This window comes from Mercenaria mercenaria, chromosome 11 (genome assembly GCF_021730395.1).
Source record: "Mercenaria mercenaria strain notata chromosome 11, MADL_Memer_1, whole genome shotgun sequence".
Lineage (NCBI taxonomy): Eukaryota > Metazoa > Mollusca > Bivalvia > Venerida > Veneridae > Mercenaria > Mercenaria mercenaria.
Window position 1 is genome coordinate 33389620 of NC_069371.1, and position 19645 is coordinate 33409264.

A 19645-nucleotide genomic window follows, 5' to 3' on the forward strand; every position below is an offset into this window, starting at 1 on the left:
GAGGCATAAAGTATATGTTAGGACACGCAAAAATGATGTTGTAAACTTACTTATTTCACTTAATTTTTCATGCCTGCCTTATTATTTCGTGTTTTCTATCCGCCATTTTGGGTTAGTATAATCTTAATGGCGGCGCGCGGAAATATATTAGAAATATGAGTGTCAAAGTTAGATTTAAAAAAAATTCTATACTTTGAATTTTATGATTTATAACCATATTGTATGTTATTAAAGACCATTTGTGTTGACTTGATGAAAAAAATGCAGGTATATACGAAACATAGATAATTCTATAATATTTCCGCGCACCGCTATTAAGATTATACTAACTCAAAATGGCCGACCGATAGCACGAAATATTAGTGAAATGAGTCAGTTTACAATGTCATTTATGCATGTCCTAACATAAATTTGATGCCTCTTAATTAAATTTTTCTGTAATCCTAGCCTATTCTCATAGGGTTCTCTAGGAATACAGAACTTCCGTAATCCTAGAACCGGAGCAGAGCTCCTGATAAGATTTTAGGTTAAAGGGTATTTTACCCCCTGGTTTTTTTTTCAAATGGTATTTTACTCCTAGATGTTTTTTCAAAAGGGTATTTTAGAATTCTAAATGGTTTTTCAGAATTCAAAATCATTTAAAAGGGTAATAATAATATCTGTTTGTTTGTATAATTTTCTGATATTCATGTGCTCCGCTGAAGTGCCTTTGTCGACCAATGCTGTTTTCCTGAATATTTTTTGAGCCTTCATTCAAATAGTTTTAACATTTTATTTACTGCATACATTACATCTTACACTACATCTTAATTTCAGTTACTGACCATTGCGATATATCAACAGCCAGTGATACTTTGACTGTCAATGTTTTTTTCAGAAACACCCACATGTATGGTGCTTCGGCTTTTTCAACAGTTACCAATAGTATATCATAGATCACGTGCTTAGCGATAGGCATTGTCCGAGTCATCTCTTGTCATACACTAATATACTTGAAGAAGAAAATGGCATTATTTTACGATATCGTTTGCGTTTGCTTTTATGAGACGGCATTTTTGTTTGTTGTACTCGATTACAAAAAGGATGTGCTTGATTTACGATAAAATTGGATTACGCACTTAAATCGAGTAAAATACGTATCCCGTTTTTTCAATGCGTATCAGTACATGTAGCTTTGATTTTAAATGAGTTTTTTTGTAAATTTCAAAATGTATTTACGCAAATACGCATCTTATCTGGAGCTCTGACCGGAGGCTAGGATTACGGTACCGTAATCGTAGCCACTGCCTATATGAATATACCTAAAACTTATTGAGGAATCATGGAATTAGCCCGTTTTTTACAAATAAATCAGTATCAAAGATACACTTGAAAACATTCACAGTTTCATATGTTTTCCACAACAATTGACGACTAAAATTTTTTAGTTTGAATAACTCTGAAAGGATCAAAACAACAGATATATCTCGTAAAAATGTCAAAGATTGGTAGCAGTTGGTAGTTTCCAGCCACAGATTCGAATTGGCCAGGGTCAAAATCTGTCATTAGAGATAAAACCTTGAAGTGAAGGCAGTTTTGATGTTTGAAATATTTGTTGATGTGAGTTTGTGATTAACAAGTTTAAGAATGGTATGTTGCAGAAATTCTGGCAGATGCGAATGTAAGCTTGATGGCATCATTTTCATATAACTGCTTGAAATGCATATATGCCACTATCAGCATTGAGCGTCTCGTGAACTGTCAAATGTCTTATAGGCCTCACACAGTTGAAAATAGTGAAAAAAGTAATCGGTTGACAGGTATTTTTGTCCAGCTCTGCAAGTAATACTTGAAACTGAGTACAGAATGCAAGTGGCCATTTGTCTCTATCCATTCCCCTAACATTTTAAGGCCAGTTGGAGATATGGCTAATTTGGGCTGAAATGTCATGTATTTTCGCGGGCTGAAATTATCTTTCAGGTGGCTTGTGGATTTAAAAATCTATGCTTTGTATGAAGTTTACTATGTATTTTATTTCTTCTTCAAGTAAGATGTAAACCGGTATCTTTTTATTTTCAGGTCTGCATCTCGTAAGATATCGGAAGCCGTGTGACTTGGCCACATCGCTCGGAAGTCTGAAGTACTAGAAAAAACCGCCATCTGCTACCTTAAGACATTTGTCAATTTTTGTAAGTACTATTTCATGCTTTCTTTTGTGTTGTTCAAGCTCTCCAGTATGTGTTATTTAAAAATCCGAGCTGAATGGATTCATAACATAGACAGATGTTGTTTGATATGGTAGAAGTTAAGGGGAGGTAACTCTGATTTTACCGGGTAAGTAAATCTTATTTTTGTTTGTAGTGTAGGGTTTTCTTAAAATTTCTAGCGGGAAACACATTTCTTTTGTAGTTTATATCAAATTTAAAGGAAGAAGGACTATTTAAAGGAAATATAGGTGCAACTTTTTGGCATTTTGTAAACACATGGCTGTTTCACAAGGCTCGGAACTGGATTCTGTGGTGATATTTCTTTCGAAGATATTTCTCGAGTGGCAGGTATGATTTTAGTTCTTACAAATTTCTATTGTGGCTTTATCGGTGTCAGGACATGACGACAGAAGAAAAGTGTAGAGAGTGGATACATCTTGGGTGCATTTAAGGTCCTGGAGTGAGGGAACATTTGCAGATATTTGTTTTTAATTAAGAGAAGATACGGTTTCTCGGAGATGTACTGGGAGATTGCTCGAATTCGTTAAAATAGGTAAGTTTGGCAACAACAACAACAACAACAACAACAACAAAAACAACAACAACAACAAAAGTGCATTGTAAAATATTTATTTAAAGCTATTTTATACTTACTGTATGTAAGGTAATATGAAAAAGTACTTGTAAACAGGGGCGGCTTTTCCTGAGCTTGCGGATTTGAAGTACAGTTAGTCTTGGGTAAGTAAGCTGTGCTGCTTTTAATTCTGTTCCTCAAGTATGCAGGGCTGTGCACAATGCTAATACAGTACATTTATGGCCATCATGTAATAGTAGGTAAGTCTTTTTTTTAATGTCAGAAAGATAGATGCAGTAAGAAATATGTGTGTAAAATGGGGCCAAATCCACAATATTGTAGACATTGTTTGGACATGTGCAATTTGCAAGAAGAACAAAGCATTGTTTAAATATTGGTAAGATTTTATTTGTCATAGATCATTTTCTTAGAATCAGGTGCCAGACAGTCCATGGAGATGCATGTCTTGGTCCTTAAGGTAGCAGTTGGTAGTTTCCAGCCACAGATTCGAATTGGCCAGGGTCAAAATCTGTCATTAGAGATAAAACCTTGAAGTGAAGGCAGTTTTGATGTTTGAAATATTTGTTGATGTGAGTTTGTGATTAACAAGTTTAAGAATGGTATGTTGCAGAAATTCTGGCAGATGCGAATGTAAGCTTGATGGCATCATTTTCATATAACTGCTTGAAATGCATATATGCCACTATCAGCATTGAGCGTCTCGTGAACTGTCAAATGTCTTATAGGCCTCACACAGTTGAAAATAGTGAAAAAAGTAATCGGTTGACAGGTATTTTTGTCCAGCTCTGCAAGTAATACTTGAAACTGAGTACAGAATGCAAGTGGCCATTTGTCTCTATCCATTCCCCTAACATTTTAAGGCCAGTTGGAGATATGGCTAATTTGGGCTGAAATGTCATGTATTTTCGCGGGCTGAAATTATCTTTCAGGTGGCTTGTGGATTTAAAAATCTATGCTTTGTATGAAGTTTACTATGTATTTTATTTCTTCTTCAAGTAAGATGTAAACCGGTATCTTTTTATTTTCAGGTCTGCATCTCGTAAGATATCGGAAGCCGTCTGACTTGGCCACATCGCTCGGAAGTCTGAAGTACTAGAAAAAACCGCCATCTGCTACCATTGTTTACATTCGATACGCACCATCATGAATGTAGCATTCTGGGTAGATCGTTTTCCTATGCTATCTCCCGCACTACACCGTATAGTTCCGCATCACAAAAGTATCGCAATGCGTAAAGGTTACAACACACTAAATAGCTGTTTTTTAAAGGTAAAAGGTAAAGGTAAGTTTTATTTACCGTTGCTTGGTGAAACAATTAACATAAGCTCTATAGAGCTTTTCTGCGACCCTATATTAAGAACAGTTAAAACCAATTATACCTCACCCCCAGCAATTTGCTGGTACCCATTTACAGCTGGGTCGACAGAGGCAATCATGATAAAGTGCCTTGCCCAAGGACACACCGCAATGGGAGTAGCCAGGATTCGAACCAGGCCTAGGGGCCTTCACCTCCGTAGGAAAGCGTCTTAGCCCTCTCGACCAATGCGTCCACAAGTTCTTCTTTATTCTATATAAAATTTACTTATTTCCAATGGCCACAGCACACATCAGGACCCATTTTAAAATTCTGCAACTTACATTTTCTTGAAGAATATTGTCAGTGCCGAATAAAAATCAAGAGAAAATTGGGGGTCATTTTTGATGCAAGAAAAATATTTTCAGTCAAACACACAAACTGCAAAATCAGCTAAAAAATGAGACCCCAAATTGTACTGGTCGTGTATGATCTAAGTTTCCATGAAGAATTCTGTCATGTTGTTATTGGCTGTGACTAAATACAGAGTTGGTGCGCCCGTGATATATTACAGACTCCGGTATATACCGGATTAACTAAATTTGAACAAAAATACCTTAAATATATATAATATTATTTTGTAACCATGGTGATTCTAACCCTAACCTTTAGTCAGTATATTATGCACATTATACACTAAATGCGTGCGGACATGCCAAAAAATGAGTATTTTTGCCGTGCGTTCCATTTGATAATAATTCCGCGCATGCGCAGAACGGCTGCACCAACTCTGCAATGAGAAACATTCGTTGTTATTTCAGTATGAAAGTGCTACCTACATGCAGGAAGGTCTAATATGTATCAGTTGTTCCAGCTACATGTCAAGCATAGATCTGTCATGTGATTTCAGCAAAAAAAACTGCAAAGAAAATAAGGAAAATAGCTCTACAGAGCAAAAAAAAAACCAAAAAAAACTGAGGACTATTTGAATCCGCCATTATGCGACAACCATCTTTTTTCGCGCCATTTTCCTATTTAGTGTCTGTATGCCTTAAGGCTCGAGTATTATGTTATTGGTATAAAGTAATTAATTCAGGTTGCGATAAGATTTGTAAATTGTTGTACGATGCAATTTTCTATTTGCATATGAATGGTACACATATTTCCTCTTATATTTCTTTTGTAAAAATACTCCTGATGAACTTGGAATGTCTGAATATTTTCATGCTAAGTATATATATAGATATTAATTAACTTAAAACAATTGTGAAAAGTAGGTTAAAAGATCAGCTTTTGCAAAATTAGTGTTGTCACTTCACAAAAATGTCTAGTCTATCGTACTTATAAAAAATAATTTGGTTTTGAGGAGTATCTTGATATATTACCTTCTAATTTGAGTAAGTCGTTGTGTAAATTTAGAACTATGAACCATTTGTTGCCATTGAAAAAGGTAGACACTTGCATATAGAGCGCAGTCAAAGAGTCTGCCACCTTTACCCGAAGCACTTGCTAGCTAGGTGATGAATTTCATTATCTTTTGGAATGCAGTTACTTCAAATCCATTAGGAAGAAGTTTATTCCCAATAATTTTACTACTCGTTCTAATATTCATCAACTTGCTAGCCTCATGAATAGCAAAGATAAGCTTTTACTTGTTAAATTAGCACTGTTTTGTAAAATTTTAATGTCAAATTTTAAATAGTTCATTCTCTAGATTCGATATTTCTTAGTATTGATGATTCGAGAAACTACTTTCTTTGTAAACATGTACAAAAAGTATTAACATGCTTCAGTTTTGGGTATAAAGTTGAATATTACGACTATGTAGAAGTTAATTATAACGCATCATTGTTTTTGGTTTCTGGTGTAAATGTTTTGGACCCTCCATTATTGAATTGGTTTATATGTTGTATAAGTGAGAACACTATAAGTGATTTCATCTGTATTTCCAAGCCACTGGTTTTTTTGCAACAATAGGTAGTATTTTGGGGAATATACTCTGTCATCATTTTTGTATTTGTAGTTTTTAGGTTGTCTCCCTTCCATCTTTGGGTCATGTTTAGTGTGAGGGGTCCAGTTCCTTTTTCTTAGTCAAACATGTTTATTGTAATCTGATATGTTAAGTTTGTACCGCATTTTATACATTACTGATTTTATGACTATTCTATTATTTCACCTGTTTTATCCACATGCATATTATATGCCATGGATTATAAATAAAACTGAAAACTGAGCTTGCACAGGGTTGGCATTGCCGTGAGTGAGGATGTGGGATGTGGTGCTCATGAGTGGGGATGTCTTGTTCTTGCATGTGGACCAAACGACTTTTCTTTTTATTGCATGTTTGACTAAATCTACCCGTCTTATAGTTTCTTACCAGTTAAAAGTATATTTGATATTTTTCTCTGTGAAAATACCGGATGTATTTCACTCTATGTTCGCCCGTAATTGTAGTGCTGTTCAAGCGTCTGACATCCATGGTAAAAAACTCTCACAAGTAAAGTTGAAAATGTTCAAAGGTCAGCTGCCAGGTACGTCATGTCTGACTACAGTTACACTAGTAATGGAACACACTCCAATACAGAAGGTCATTCAACTCATTAGTAATGTTTTACAAAATAAGGGCCCAGACAGTTACAGTGGACTAATCTCATCTTATCCCAACTAGAAACTTAAATTACTTAATCCACCATTCTCACACTCAGTAATTTTCTAACTTCTACTTCCCGAGGACCATCCGACTTTGGAACTCCCTACCAACCTATGTCAAATCCAACCCAGCCTCAGTATCTGTAGCAAGAGGCTGGCGGTGGTCAACGTGTAATTGCTTCGCTTTTGTCCTATTTCAACTGTACCATACTGTCTTTTTAGGTTTTATTCTCTTAACATTTGTAACATATTCATTTCTTTAACAACTGTTTCTCTGACAGCGCCTCCCAGTGATAGCCGGAAATCGACGGTCGGGTGGAAAGATGTAGATGTAGATGTAATATTTCGAAAATTCACTGAAAATCATGTTATACTAGTAACTCATATTTCATGCTATCATACTTGAATCTCATAACATCTTTGTCAATTTTCCATTTTTATTATTTTGTTGCTATTTCATTAATTGTTAATTGTTGTTGTCAGATGCCTATGGCTTTTATCGATAAACTTGGGACAAACTTGAAACATGGAACAAGCAATATAAGCTGTTGGGAACCGCGTCAAGTTTGGTAATAAACATAAAGAATACATGATATACCATAATTTTGACATCATAAATGAGCAAAATTAAAAAAAAAAGAATACTACAACGCTCTGACTGCGGTTCCTTGAGAATGATGTCACACGGTGAACTCCCAGCTATTCAAGTTTGTGTATCAGTTTATTGCACCGCTTCTGACGAGTCTTAAACCCTCTTCCTCCAGATCGTGATGCAAGCTTCCATTTCATAAGGCCAGTGCAATGAACTGTTTTAAGGTCGACTACAAGCTTATCAGTCCTGTTATAATTTCTGTTTTGTAGTAAACGGAACTCCGCTTTTAACAATTTCGAGAGAGCAAAGGGGCGTTCATATTTCATCACATTCCATGAACGACTAAATGAAACTGTGTCTACTGTCATTTTTTGTTGCTGGCTTGCATTATTATAGTCCAGACATGTTTAATTTTAGTGTTTCATCCACTTAATACGCAACATGGCTTTTCATGAATTGCAACTTTGATATGCCGATTTTTTTTTTGTAATTTCCGCGTGATAAATAGCACCTAATTTCATATTAATTGTTGCTCATATGAAATCAGGATATAATTCCTGGAAAGTAGAACGAATGAATAAGGCATGTTGACCTAAGTCTCGCAAAAACTGAATACACCCAAGAACTTTGACGAAGTCCTGACATGGAAAACGACTTAAAAGTTAAAAATGAATGAAAAAGCTTGCAAAGACGTAATGTTGTGTTGTCTAAGACAACAACCAACTTCACGCGTAGCAGAAATGAAAGTAAACAACGTAAATGGAAGAATAAAGAACGAGTGAAAAGGTAATTATTGTGGAACATTTCAATCTAGACTCAGTCGTAGACAAATGTTCCACAAAAAGCAAACACAAAGCCATAAATTTGCTTCAGGAGAAGCAGTGAAATACAAGAAACTTACACATAATTTTACCGCAGATAAAACCCCAATTCGCAGAATAGGTATGTTAGTGCACAAAAACAAAAAATGCATATTATTAGCACGAAAATTGTCTTAGTTTATGTTATACTTAGAAAAATTCGGCAGGGGATATAATACCATCGGCTTTAGTTTACGCGGAAATTTATTTAAAATAGTAAAATAAAGTTCTCGAGGATCCACTTTTTGTACCGAATTACCTCATTTTTCCTACATCTCTACACACTTTTATCTACCAGTCTCCTGAACAAACACTGAAATAAAATAGGCAAAGAAACACCTACCTGGTGATTTCATATAAAATATAATTGGTAGTTACTTGGTCAGAATAAAAAAAAAGAGATGAAAGTATCGTATTATCAATATCTGTAACATTTCAGTGCTATGTTATATTAATTTCTTATTCAGGATTTCTTTTCTGAAAAACTGTTTTGTTTATTAATTACACTGAATAAAAATATTATAGAAAAAGTAATAACTCATGTCGGCCTGTCATATTAGTGGCAGTCTGTGAGACAGCACTTGGCGAACAATTATGAATGAATACTGTACATCACGAGGTATGTACAAATGCAAAGCAAAAGAGTTCATTTGTAATGCCACTTAATAATAAAACGGGAGTCATTGAATATGGCGCCCTTAATTCTTACAACTACATCTTCGGTGTACTGCCCTACAATCAATATGGTAAGTCATGACTGGGGTGCTCTTCTCTGGAACAGACTGTTGTGTGATGAGCAAGTTCATTAGGTGCAAAGAACCACAGGCGTCTCCGTCTTTTGTTAAAGTTTTGAAGTACTTCCACTTTATCTCTGTCAGTTATAACCTGATGGATTTGCTTCAAATTTAGATATTAGTTCCTTAACTGGAAACAGACAAAATGAAAAAAAGAGGTTATTACAGTGGAACCTCCCAACAACAAACACGTTTTGGAGCTGGCATAAGTGTTTGTTGCTGGGAGTTTGTTGTTACTCTGAGGTTCATGACAATGAGGAAATGTTCACATATATACTCATACCTGTTTATACATGTTGCATTAGGGATGTGAGGGATAGGTACAAGTATGACCTGCTACAGCAGTAAGGGTGTGGGTATGTGCGCTGTAGACCTTGTTTCAATAATTTAACTTTATCCTCCTGTCAGAATTAACGTAGTTTGTTATATCAGTTAAATCTATGTATTGAGCATCTTAATACCAAACGTTTTTCTACTTAGACGTCTAATCAAGCCATCCGCAGCGGGTTGCGAGAACAGCCGCCGCAGAGACTTTCCGATATCAGACTGACTTGCGATTTACATTGAAATAAAAGTAAAGGTCATTTATTGCCAAAATGCCAAAAAGGAAAAAAACTCGCAAAGAAATGAATTTTTGTGTAAGTATTGTACAAAATGTATGTAACAACATATAAAACGTATAGAAAAGTATCATGACGCAAAATGTCTATTTTTGGGGTAAAATTGTTAAAAATATGAACGAAACTGCGGATTTCTGGAATCGACCTGTAGCAACAGAATTATGCATCTGAATAGGTCCAATTTTGGCACAACATTAGACTACTATATTGTGCAAAATGTAAACTCATTATAAATGTAGAAAAACAAAATGGCGTCCTAAATTCAATATGGCCGCCATAAAAACGACATTTTAACCAGGATTATCGTCGATTTTATGTCAAATTATCTCATATCATTGCTTCTTTTACATATAATAAGCTGGTCATGTTTGTAATAATATGCAGTTTAACTAAGATGGAAAACATACTGTCAGTAGATTCAATACGGGGCAATAGTGAAGTATACAGACAAAATTGCCGAGTCATTCAGTAGTAGAAATTGTCGTAAAGCAGCGATAACTTCCTTATTTATTAACAAAACATATGAGCATGGGTACTTTTTTTCGTAGTAAAATCATTTCCCATCTGATAATCATGGTTTTGAGGAAAAATTATATTAAATATTGTTTTCAGATATTTTTTTTTTCTTTTTCACTAAATACATGCGGCCCGACAATCGACTTCTGACCCGATTGTTGACTTTTATATTTAACTTAGACCCTATAATTAACCAAGTTTAATGACCACAGTGATATAAAGCTACCATTTCATCCATCTTTTCCGTAACAATTTTTTCATTGATTTCTCTCTGAATATCAGACACAACCACTCTATAGACGGGGGACGAAAAAGTTTGCAATGACTTTAAAAAAAATACCGCGGCGTTTTTTTTATTATACGCAGTCAAAGATGCAGCAGTGCGTCAAAAACAGGTACGTTTATAACGTTTTGACGTTGCATTTTTACCGATTTACACACACTCGGAGAATTAACGACAAATATATAGTAATGTTTTTATAGGTATTTTCGTCGTGATTACAATGTAATTTGAATTTTACGACAAACGAACAAGGAATAATGGTTGAACGAACGAAGATTATAGAAATTGAGAAAAACTTGCTAGAAATTTGTGTACGTCAAACTTTTAACCAGCCATTGGCGAGTGTATGATAAGAATACACAGTAGAAATAAAAGTCATCTTGATCTTACTTTGATGGTTCAACTTAAATGTGTCGTAAATGCGTTTTCATATTCAACAAGTAATTTTGTTAGATCTATCAGTCATTATATGCATAAATGCTTTACGGTTGTCTTTCGATGATATTAATTTGGAGTTATCAGAAATCTAAATACAAAAATATAAACTATTTATGATTTTTCTAACTTTATTTTTAAATCGTTTGTAGTAACAGTGATATTGTAAGTATCGAAACATGTTTATTTCAAGAGAATCAAATCTTTCCTGTGAATATGAAACATTGATATATGAAAAATAAACAAATATATCACAATCATGAGTTAAAAGCGGCAATGTATACTACAGTTCATGAGCCACATGTTCATATAAATGATGAAGAATTATTTACAAAAATGACATGAAGAAAATTGCACTGAATAGTTCGAGTCCTGCTGTTGCCTTAGAAACATTTTCTGTGAACAATGCTTGGGCCGCACTCGTCGTATTCCTGTTTAGAGATCCACATTTGACCGAACGTGGAAAGAGATGATAAGATAGAGCCACCGATCCACACTGAGTACTTCCTCTCTGGTGGAGCAATAACCTTGACCTTCATGGAACTGGGAACCAAATTGTCTAATTCCTTTTTCATTCTGTCTGCTATGCCAGGAAACATTGTTGAGCCCCCTGAGAGTACGACATTAGATAGCAGATCTTTTCTTATGTCAATATCAGATTTCATTACGCTGTTATACAGCTGTTCGTGTGTACCTGTACTTTCCATGCCAATAAATGACGGCTGGAAAAGTGACTCGACACATCGGAACCGTTCGTTACCAATAGTAATAATTTCCCCATCTGGAAGTTCGTAACTTTTCTCTACTTCAGACGAACCTGCAGCAACATTCATTTCCTCTTCGAAATCTAAGGCCGCATAACATAGTTTCTCTTTGATATCACGAACTATTTCCATCTCGGAGGAAGATGTGAAGCTATATCCGCGTTCGTTCAATATTCTCGATAAATAGTTCGTCAGATCTCGTCCTGCTAAATTTATTCGTTCGATAGCATGCGGTAATGCATATCCTTCGTAGATTGGAACCACGTGTGAAACACCATCTCCGGAGTCGAACACTACACCTGTGGTACGTCCAGCAGCGTACAGTGAAAGCACTGCTTGGATAGACACGTAGAAAGCTGGAGTGTTGAATGTTTCGAACATGATTTGGGTCATCTTTTCTCGGTTAGCCTTTGGGTTTAATGGCGCCTCAGTCAATAACACCGGATGTTCTTCCGGAGCCACACGGAGTTCATTGTAGAAAGTGTGATGCCAGATACTCTCCATATCGTCCCAGTTAGTGACAATGCCGTGTTCGACTGGATATTTCAGTGATAAAACCCCTCTCTTATTCTGTGCCTCATCTCCAATATATGTATCCTTACCACCCATGCCTGTCATCCAGATGTCATACTTTGGTCGTCCTGTCACCGCCGGGAACACAGCTCTTGGGGCATCGTCACCTGCGAAACCGGCCTTACACATACCGGAACCGTTGTCAATTACAATGCCGGCGATATCGTCATCATAGCCAAGAGTCATTGTTCTGAAATGAGCAAACATATCAAATTGTAAATGCGCATGAATTAGCAGACAACTTCAGTAGACATTTAAAGTAACTTTTTTTCTCATTTGCTACTTGATTAGAACATTTTACAGAAAACTTGAAAGAAAACAAAAGCAACGTATAACAAAGCTTTAGAATTGTTTTAAACTAAATACACAGTAAACACATAAAGAGCAAAGTAGTATTCAAATCAACTATTGAACTGAATAAGTCTACTTACATTTAATTTTGTTGAACTGAGCACTAACGTTTTCTCCAAGTTGTTTGTTGAATTATGCCTCTCGCTGCGAAAGGGTTCATATTTATAGGTAGTGGATACGGTTATGTGTCATGCTGAAGGGCCAGTCACAGAGATTTTCCACGAATTCTTACCCTATATGGTAAACTGTATTGATCATAACCTTATTTTACCTATGATATACTTTCATTTCATTTAGTCATGATTATTCAGGTCATGTTACTAAATATATCTATGATAATATACTGTTGTATTTAAAACTAGCACATATATACTATCGGGTACATGTTAGGTCAGCCGAGTTTTTATTAGGTATGGAACAGTCGGACAAATGCGTATGTACTGTTTATGCGATATGTATGTAATTGTAGTTGAATCACTTATAATATTCCCATTCTTTGTTATTACACATTGTGGTATCCGTTTATTTGAAAGAATGTATTGTGACTATTTAATGGTAAACGGTATAGTTACCCGTCAAAGTCTAAATATAGCTACATAATATTTACATTCGAAAATCTAAATTTAGAAAATCTAAATTTAGATAATAAGGTTCACCTTAAATGTACATGTCTGCAATTCGCCTTATATGGAGTTTATTCAAAGAGTTAAGGTAGCTCACTTCAAATCACTTGCCGCTCACCGATGTGGGTTCGACCCTCGCGTGAGGCGAAGAATTCTTAAAGTGAGGAATTAATTATAACATAAATCTAAAATCAGCAATAAACAATAAAAACTATCTTTAAACATATTTAAACTGTGACTTAAGTTGCACCATTCGTCAATCAATTAATCGAATCTAACTTGTAATTGTTTTAAAGGCACCTTATTGCAAACAACATGTTTTTCTATAGTTTCGTGGAAATGCGTCAAAGATTCTTCATCCTATAGTCTCACCCTTCTATTCCCGGCGGACAGGAATCATTTTTTTTATTTACTTAATTAATTAGGAGAGTTTTGCTTAGCCTACTCTAAGAAATTGTACTCTTTTTGTATACGTCTACCATGAAAACAAAAATGTTCAGTCCAGTTTTAAATGAAATTAAATTCCTAGCAAATGATGAAAGAGTGAAAACCTTTGCGTGTCGGTTGGGAAGCGTCACTTCAAGCATAGTAACTGGTTGTACTTCATATGTCAAGTATGCAACGGTTTTGCTAAATAGTTAAGTTTTACTTGAAGTGCCATTCGAGTACTCACTGCAATTAGTTAGCTAAATTTTTGTTTGACACTTCCTAAGAAGTGGGTATAAATGGTCAAATCATTCAATAGCACATCTCTTATGATCAAAAATAGTAGTCATAGATAAAGGTAAGATGTTTTCCCTATTACTTGTTTGCTCATATTTGTCAACCTCTATATGTCAAGAAAAGTAAATTCAACAAATTTCATTATGTTTTCTGTATACGTGTTTCAAGCAACGATGTATTTTGTCACTTTTAACAATTAAACAGGTATTTAGGAAATCAACAAAAAATATAACATAAAAATAAAATGTATCTAACAAATCTAGAATTCTGGAAAATAAATTCAGCGATGGGAAAACAACGCAAACATATTCGATGGAGAAATGAAATAAAATGAAACAAATTTTGTCACTTTGAATAATCGGAAGAAAATTTAAAAATCAACAACATATGAGCCGTGCCATGGGAAAACCAACATAGTGGGTGTGCGACCAGCATGGATCCAGACCAGCCTGCGCATCCGCGCAGTCTGGTCAGGATCCATGCTGTTCGCTAACAGTTTCTCCAATTCCAATAGGCTTTAAAAGCGAACAGTATGGATCCTGACCAGACTGCGCGGATGCGCAGGCTGGTCTGGATCCATGCTGGTCGCACACCCACTATGTTGGTTTTCCCATGGCGCGGCTCATATCAATTTTGAAATACAACATACTTAGTATCAAACTTATAAAGAAAGAAAAAACAACAACAGAAAAATAAATTGAATAAAATGAAATAATATTTCATACAGAGGGATTCCAATGTAATTAACATGATAGATCAGGCATCAGCATTTTTTTTTTAAACTGAGCTTTAATGCTATTTGTCACTGCCCGTTTTTGTCAGTGGTATTAGCTGAATCTTGATTAACGATTAAAAACACCATCTTGGGTTTAGCTTTGGTATTACATTGTACATGTAAGTGGTAGGCATAGTGTAACAAGGTGTAAGTATCTTATTATTCTAATGTTTTCAATGACTGTATACTGATGTTTTATCTAGGCTATTTTATAATTTATTTGCATTGTATGACTATAACAAAGACTAAACATACTGATGGTGGTTTATGTTCAGCACTTTCCGTAGCAAATGTATACTTTCTCATACGAGCCAGAAAAGTCGCTTTATGATCAAACTTGTGTCGGCGTTAACAAGTAAAAAACCAATGGCAAATATAATACAGCGTAACTCAAAATGCAAGTTGATTTTGAATACCGTCTTTGTTCCAATGTTAGCATTGGCCAAAATGTTTATAAAAGATGTAAAATTGCATATTTTGCAAATATATTTTATAAAAATTGTCATGAAATAAACTAGTATATATATTATATACCTCCATGAAACCGACGAGGGTGAGAGCGAAAGTGTTTCAAGTGCATGTAAATAAAGAACCGTTTGGAACAGTTCGCTCTGACCCTCGAGAAGTAGTAGGGCCACGTGTTCACAAAACAATTTTCGGTCTCAGCTGAGTTTGAGTTGGAAATTTTAATATCAATTTTTCTATAATTTCAAGGTTAAATTCCAACTGAGAATGAGTATCAATAATGAACAGCTACTTGAAAGTAGTTATTAACTTAAAATTTAGTTTTAAACATGCTATTCAGATATACTCGAAAATAAAGTTTCATTATCAAACTCAGCTGAGAGTGAAAATGTTTTGTGAACACGGGGCCAGGTATTGGCCTTAATAGTGTACTTATATTTTCAGTATTTTTAATTCGCACAACTGACAAGTCACCATCAATGAATCTATGTACGACTGCAAGTCAATGTAACATCTGAGGGTACTTGCCAGATTTTTTTTTCTCAAAAATTTAACTGGTCTTAAGTTTGGTTTTGGATGAGTCTGTAATAATTTATCCGTCATTGTAGATACAGATAATGGTATTTCCTCATCTAACGTTATTATTTGCACCAGTTACAGCACTATATATTTAAATAATGGCCCAGTCCCTTAAAACGGTAAATCAAATATTAAAAAAATTTTTTTGCTCTACCTTTTAGAGGAGAAGCGGGCTTTTCTCACAATATTTCGTCGTTGTACGGCACATTTTGTACATTAAAGAGGATAAAAACCACATCAGGTTTCATTGGATTAGATGGCCATACTTTCTGTAGGTTTAAAAGTGACGTTTTTACTCTAACTTGTTGTTTTCCAGTGTAGATTTCCCATTTTTAGACCGGTATATTATGTGATTCGTGCAAGTTTTTACTATGAATTCATCTCTCCGCGCTGTTATCCAAAATGTGTTACAGTCATTGCATATTTTGCCACTGAAAAACAGAGCGGCATCCTTATTGTTTGTGCTTGCTTTCGTAAACAAAAGTTCTGTTTCCTGGCACAAAGCATGAATTATGCAACATAGTACTCATTTTCTTCCATAAACATTCAAAACAATAGTAAAGTAATCATAAAGGCATTCTTATTGCTGAAAGGTGAATCAGTGGCTTTTTTAAATTTATATATTTATGCTTTTCTAAACATAACCATAAATTCTTTTTATCATAAAATGAGTTCGGTTCAAACGAATGACCTATTTCGTATTTTAAAACTTCAAACGAAAACAAATGTTCTTTATATATTCCATAAAACATATTACCATACTCTCGAAACTCATAAATCATAAAATTAATTTGCTTTAACCAGCATCACGCATGGTATGTAAACGGTTCATGTTACTATGTACATGGTAACTAAAACATGCATTTTACAAATATTTTCGCACAGCAATCGATATTTAGAAATGTGTCAATTTTTGATAGATAGTATTATATATTTTTTTAATTTTCCAATACTTGTAAAGCACAGGGTTAGGTCAGTTGACATGCATGTATATCTCGTACAATATCACGTGCACGACTTTCCATGTGGAGTGTTGTATGGATGGCTAAGTGCTTTAATTGTGGCTTGTTCTATTAGACATTTTGTCCATGTTTCTAAATAACATTTTGAAAGATCGACATAATTTAAGTGTACAATTATACATTTCTATTCATTTAATATTTTACTCTGATAACACGAGCGAATATAATTAAAAGAAAACAGAGGCATAGATACTTTCCTCTCATATAGAACAAAATGTTCTTATACAATGAATAAGAATGAGTAAGAATGGCTCTGAGTAAACGGATTTATTTAAAATATTAACAATCCAGAGCAAGAAAACAACCTTCATTGTTGTAAGAATGATCTGTTCTGACCATTTCAGACAACGTCTTTATTGTTTTGTATTTGGCTGCTGCCGATAAACTCGGATTCTGACTTCTACAAAAACAATATTCAGAATAACAGAATAGTAAATGTTGAATTTTGGATTTATATATAGAAATTAAAAAACAAAGATTCTTGTTAATATGAGAATAAGCTGATGTCAAAATTATCGAAGATCCGAAATACATTTTATTTGTCAGTAGCCAGTTCATGATATGCAACATGCTAAAAGTGTCTAGGTAAATGAGTAATTTTTAAAGTCTTGTAAACCTTGAGGCATACCTTTATTAAATGCAGAATCAGCTCTTGGAAAAAAAGAATTATAATTTAAGGTGCATTTAATAAACTGAAAAACACGTACAAGTGAAAATAACTTCTAGACTATTTTTAAGTTGATAAAAGTTTTTGCCACTGACAGTTCCAAGGCTATGCCTCATGTTCCAGTATGTATTTGTGTTCTCCTAGTTGTGTATTTATTTCACCGTGTCATATATACAATAATGTTGATTGTTTTTTATTTTAAAAAAAAGCTGCGTTTCTGGCTGTTCCAATGTGATTTGTTTGTATCCGTTAAAGCATAAAAAACGTCCATTTAAAGATATCAAACACCTACGTCATTTATAATGAAATTCAAATTCAAGTAGAAATATAATAATTCAATTCGTACATTGTATTTACATGATAAAAAATTAATTCGGTCATATTTTAAATTGAATGTCCATTGAATGCTACTTATAAAAGTCAACTACGTGCTGCCAAGTCTGAATACGGAATGCGTTAATTTGGAAAAATATGTATTTAAACTACCGAGAGGAGGAGTTAATATTACTTGTATATAACATACGATAAATTCTTAGGGTTTCATATTTAAATTGAACATTTTAAGTCGTGTCACATGTACAAAATGCTATTTTATTAAACATGTATCACAGGACAAATTCTGCATGAAAACAAAAATCAATAGTTAGCATGCAAAATTGTAAAAAGTAGCTTTACTGTGAAATGTTAACTTTCACCACATAAATTTTAGCCAAATGATAGCCGGAAATCGACGGTCGGGTGGAAAGATGTAGATGTAATATTTCGAAAATTCACTGAAAATCATGTAATACTAGTAACTCATATTTCATGCTATTATACTTGAATCTCATAACATATTTGTCAATTTTCCATTTTTATTATTTTGTTGCTATTTCGTTAATTGTTGTTGCCAGATGCCCATGACTTTTATCGATAAACTTGGGGCAAACTTGAAACATGGAACAAGCAATATAAACTGTTTGGAACCGCGTCGAGTTTAGTAATAAGCATAAAAAATACATGATATATCATAATTTTGACATCATAAATGAGCAAAATTAAAAAAAAAACTAAAAAAAACTACTACATCTCTCTGACTGCTGTTCCTTGAGAATGATGTCACACGGTGAACTCCCAGCTATTCAAGTTTGTGTATCAGTTTATTGCACCGCTTCTGACGAGTCTTAAACCCTCTTCCTCCAGATCGTGATGCAAGCTTCCCATTCATAAGGCCAGTGCAATGAATTGTTTTAAGGTCGACTACAAGCTTATCAGTCCTGTTATAATTTCTGTTTTGTAGTATAACGGAACTCCGCTTTTAACAATTTCGAGAGAGCAAAGGGGCGTTCACATTTCATCACTTTCCATGAACGACTAAATGAAACTGTGTCTATTGTCATTTTTTGTTGCTGGCTTGCAGTATTATGGTTCAGACATGTTTAATTTTAGTGTTTCATCCACTTAATACGTAACATGGCTTTTCATGAATTGCAACTTTGATATGCCGATTTTTTTTTGTAATTTCCGCGTGATAAATAACACCTAATTTCATATTAATTATTGCTCATATGAAATCAGGATATAATTCCTGGAAAGTAGAACGAATGAATAAGGTATGTTGACCTAAGTCTCGCAAAAATTGAATACACCCTCGAACTTTGACGAAGTCCTGACATGGAAAACGGCTTAAAAGTTAAAAATGAATGAAAAAAGCTTGCAAAGACGTAATATGTTGTCTAAGACAACAACCAACATCACGCGTAGCAGAAATGAAAGTGAACAACGTAAATGGAAGAATAAAGAACGAGTGTAAAGGTATTTATTGTGGAACATTCCAATCTAGACTCAGTCGTAGGCAAATGTTCTACAAAAAGCAAACACAAAGCCATAAATTTGCTTCAGGAGAAGCAGTGAAATACAAGTAAAATATATAGAACAGAACAGAACAGTTCTGTTCTGTTCTGTTCTGTAAAAAGTAAAATATACATAATTTTACCGCAGTTAAAACCCCAATTCGCAGAATAAGTATGTTAGTGCTCAAAAACAAAAAATGCATATTATTAGCACGAAAATTGTCTTAGTTTATGTTATACATTGAAAGATTCAGCAGAGGATATAATACATGTACCATCGGCTCTAGTTTACGCGGAAATTTATTTAAAATGGTAAAATAAAGTTCTCGCGGATCCGCTTTTGTACTGAATTACCTCATTTTTCCTACAGCTCTACACACTTTCATCTACCAGTCTCCTGAACAAACACTGAAATATAATAGGCAAAGAAACACCTACCTGGTGACT

At 34.4% G+C, this 19645-nt stretch overlaps 2 protein-coding genes and 1 long non-coding RNA gene across 4 annotated transcripts in view; 1 reads left to right on the plus strand and 2 right to left on the minus strand.

The window, feature by feature from the left end:
• Window positions 1-3963, minus strand: part of LOC123533019 (coiled-coil domain-containing protein 148-like) — a 29017-nt gene extending 25054 nt beyond the window's left edge. The window contains exon 1 of the mRNA XM_053517100.1: window positions 3921-3963. The gene's annotated coding sequence lies outside the window, so the exon portion shown is untranslated. The remainder of the gene's footprint in view (window positions 1-3920) is intronic.
• On the plus strand, window positions 1490-3900 carry LOC128546509 (uncharacterized). 2 transcript variants are annotated; one of them, XR_008365992.1, is made up of 3 exons: window positions 1566-1599; window positions 2059-2168; window positions 3810-3900. It is a non-coding gene; the product is annotated as an uncharacterized LOC128546509 (long non-coding RNA). The 2 variants fall into 2 exon arrangements; XR_008365991.1 differs by having other exon boundaries at window positions 1490-2168.
• Window positions 3964-10884: 6921 nt separating the features above from the next.
• On the minus strand, window positions 10885-12780 carry LOC123531868 (actin, cytoplasmic-like). Its single transcript, XM_045313158.2, has 2 exons — window positions 12593-12780; window positions 10885-12351 (listed from the first exon to the last, which is right to left on the minus strand). Exon 2 carries the CDS (start codon window positions 12345-12347, stop codon window positions 11208-11210), a length of 1140 nt encoding a protein of 379 aa, XP_045169093.1. The 5' UTR covers window positions 12348-12351; window positions 12593-12780; the 3' UTR covers window positions 10885-11207.
• Window positions 12781-19645: the final 6865 nt, after the last annotated feature.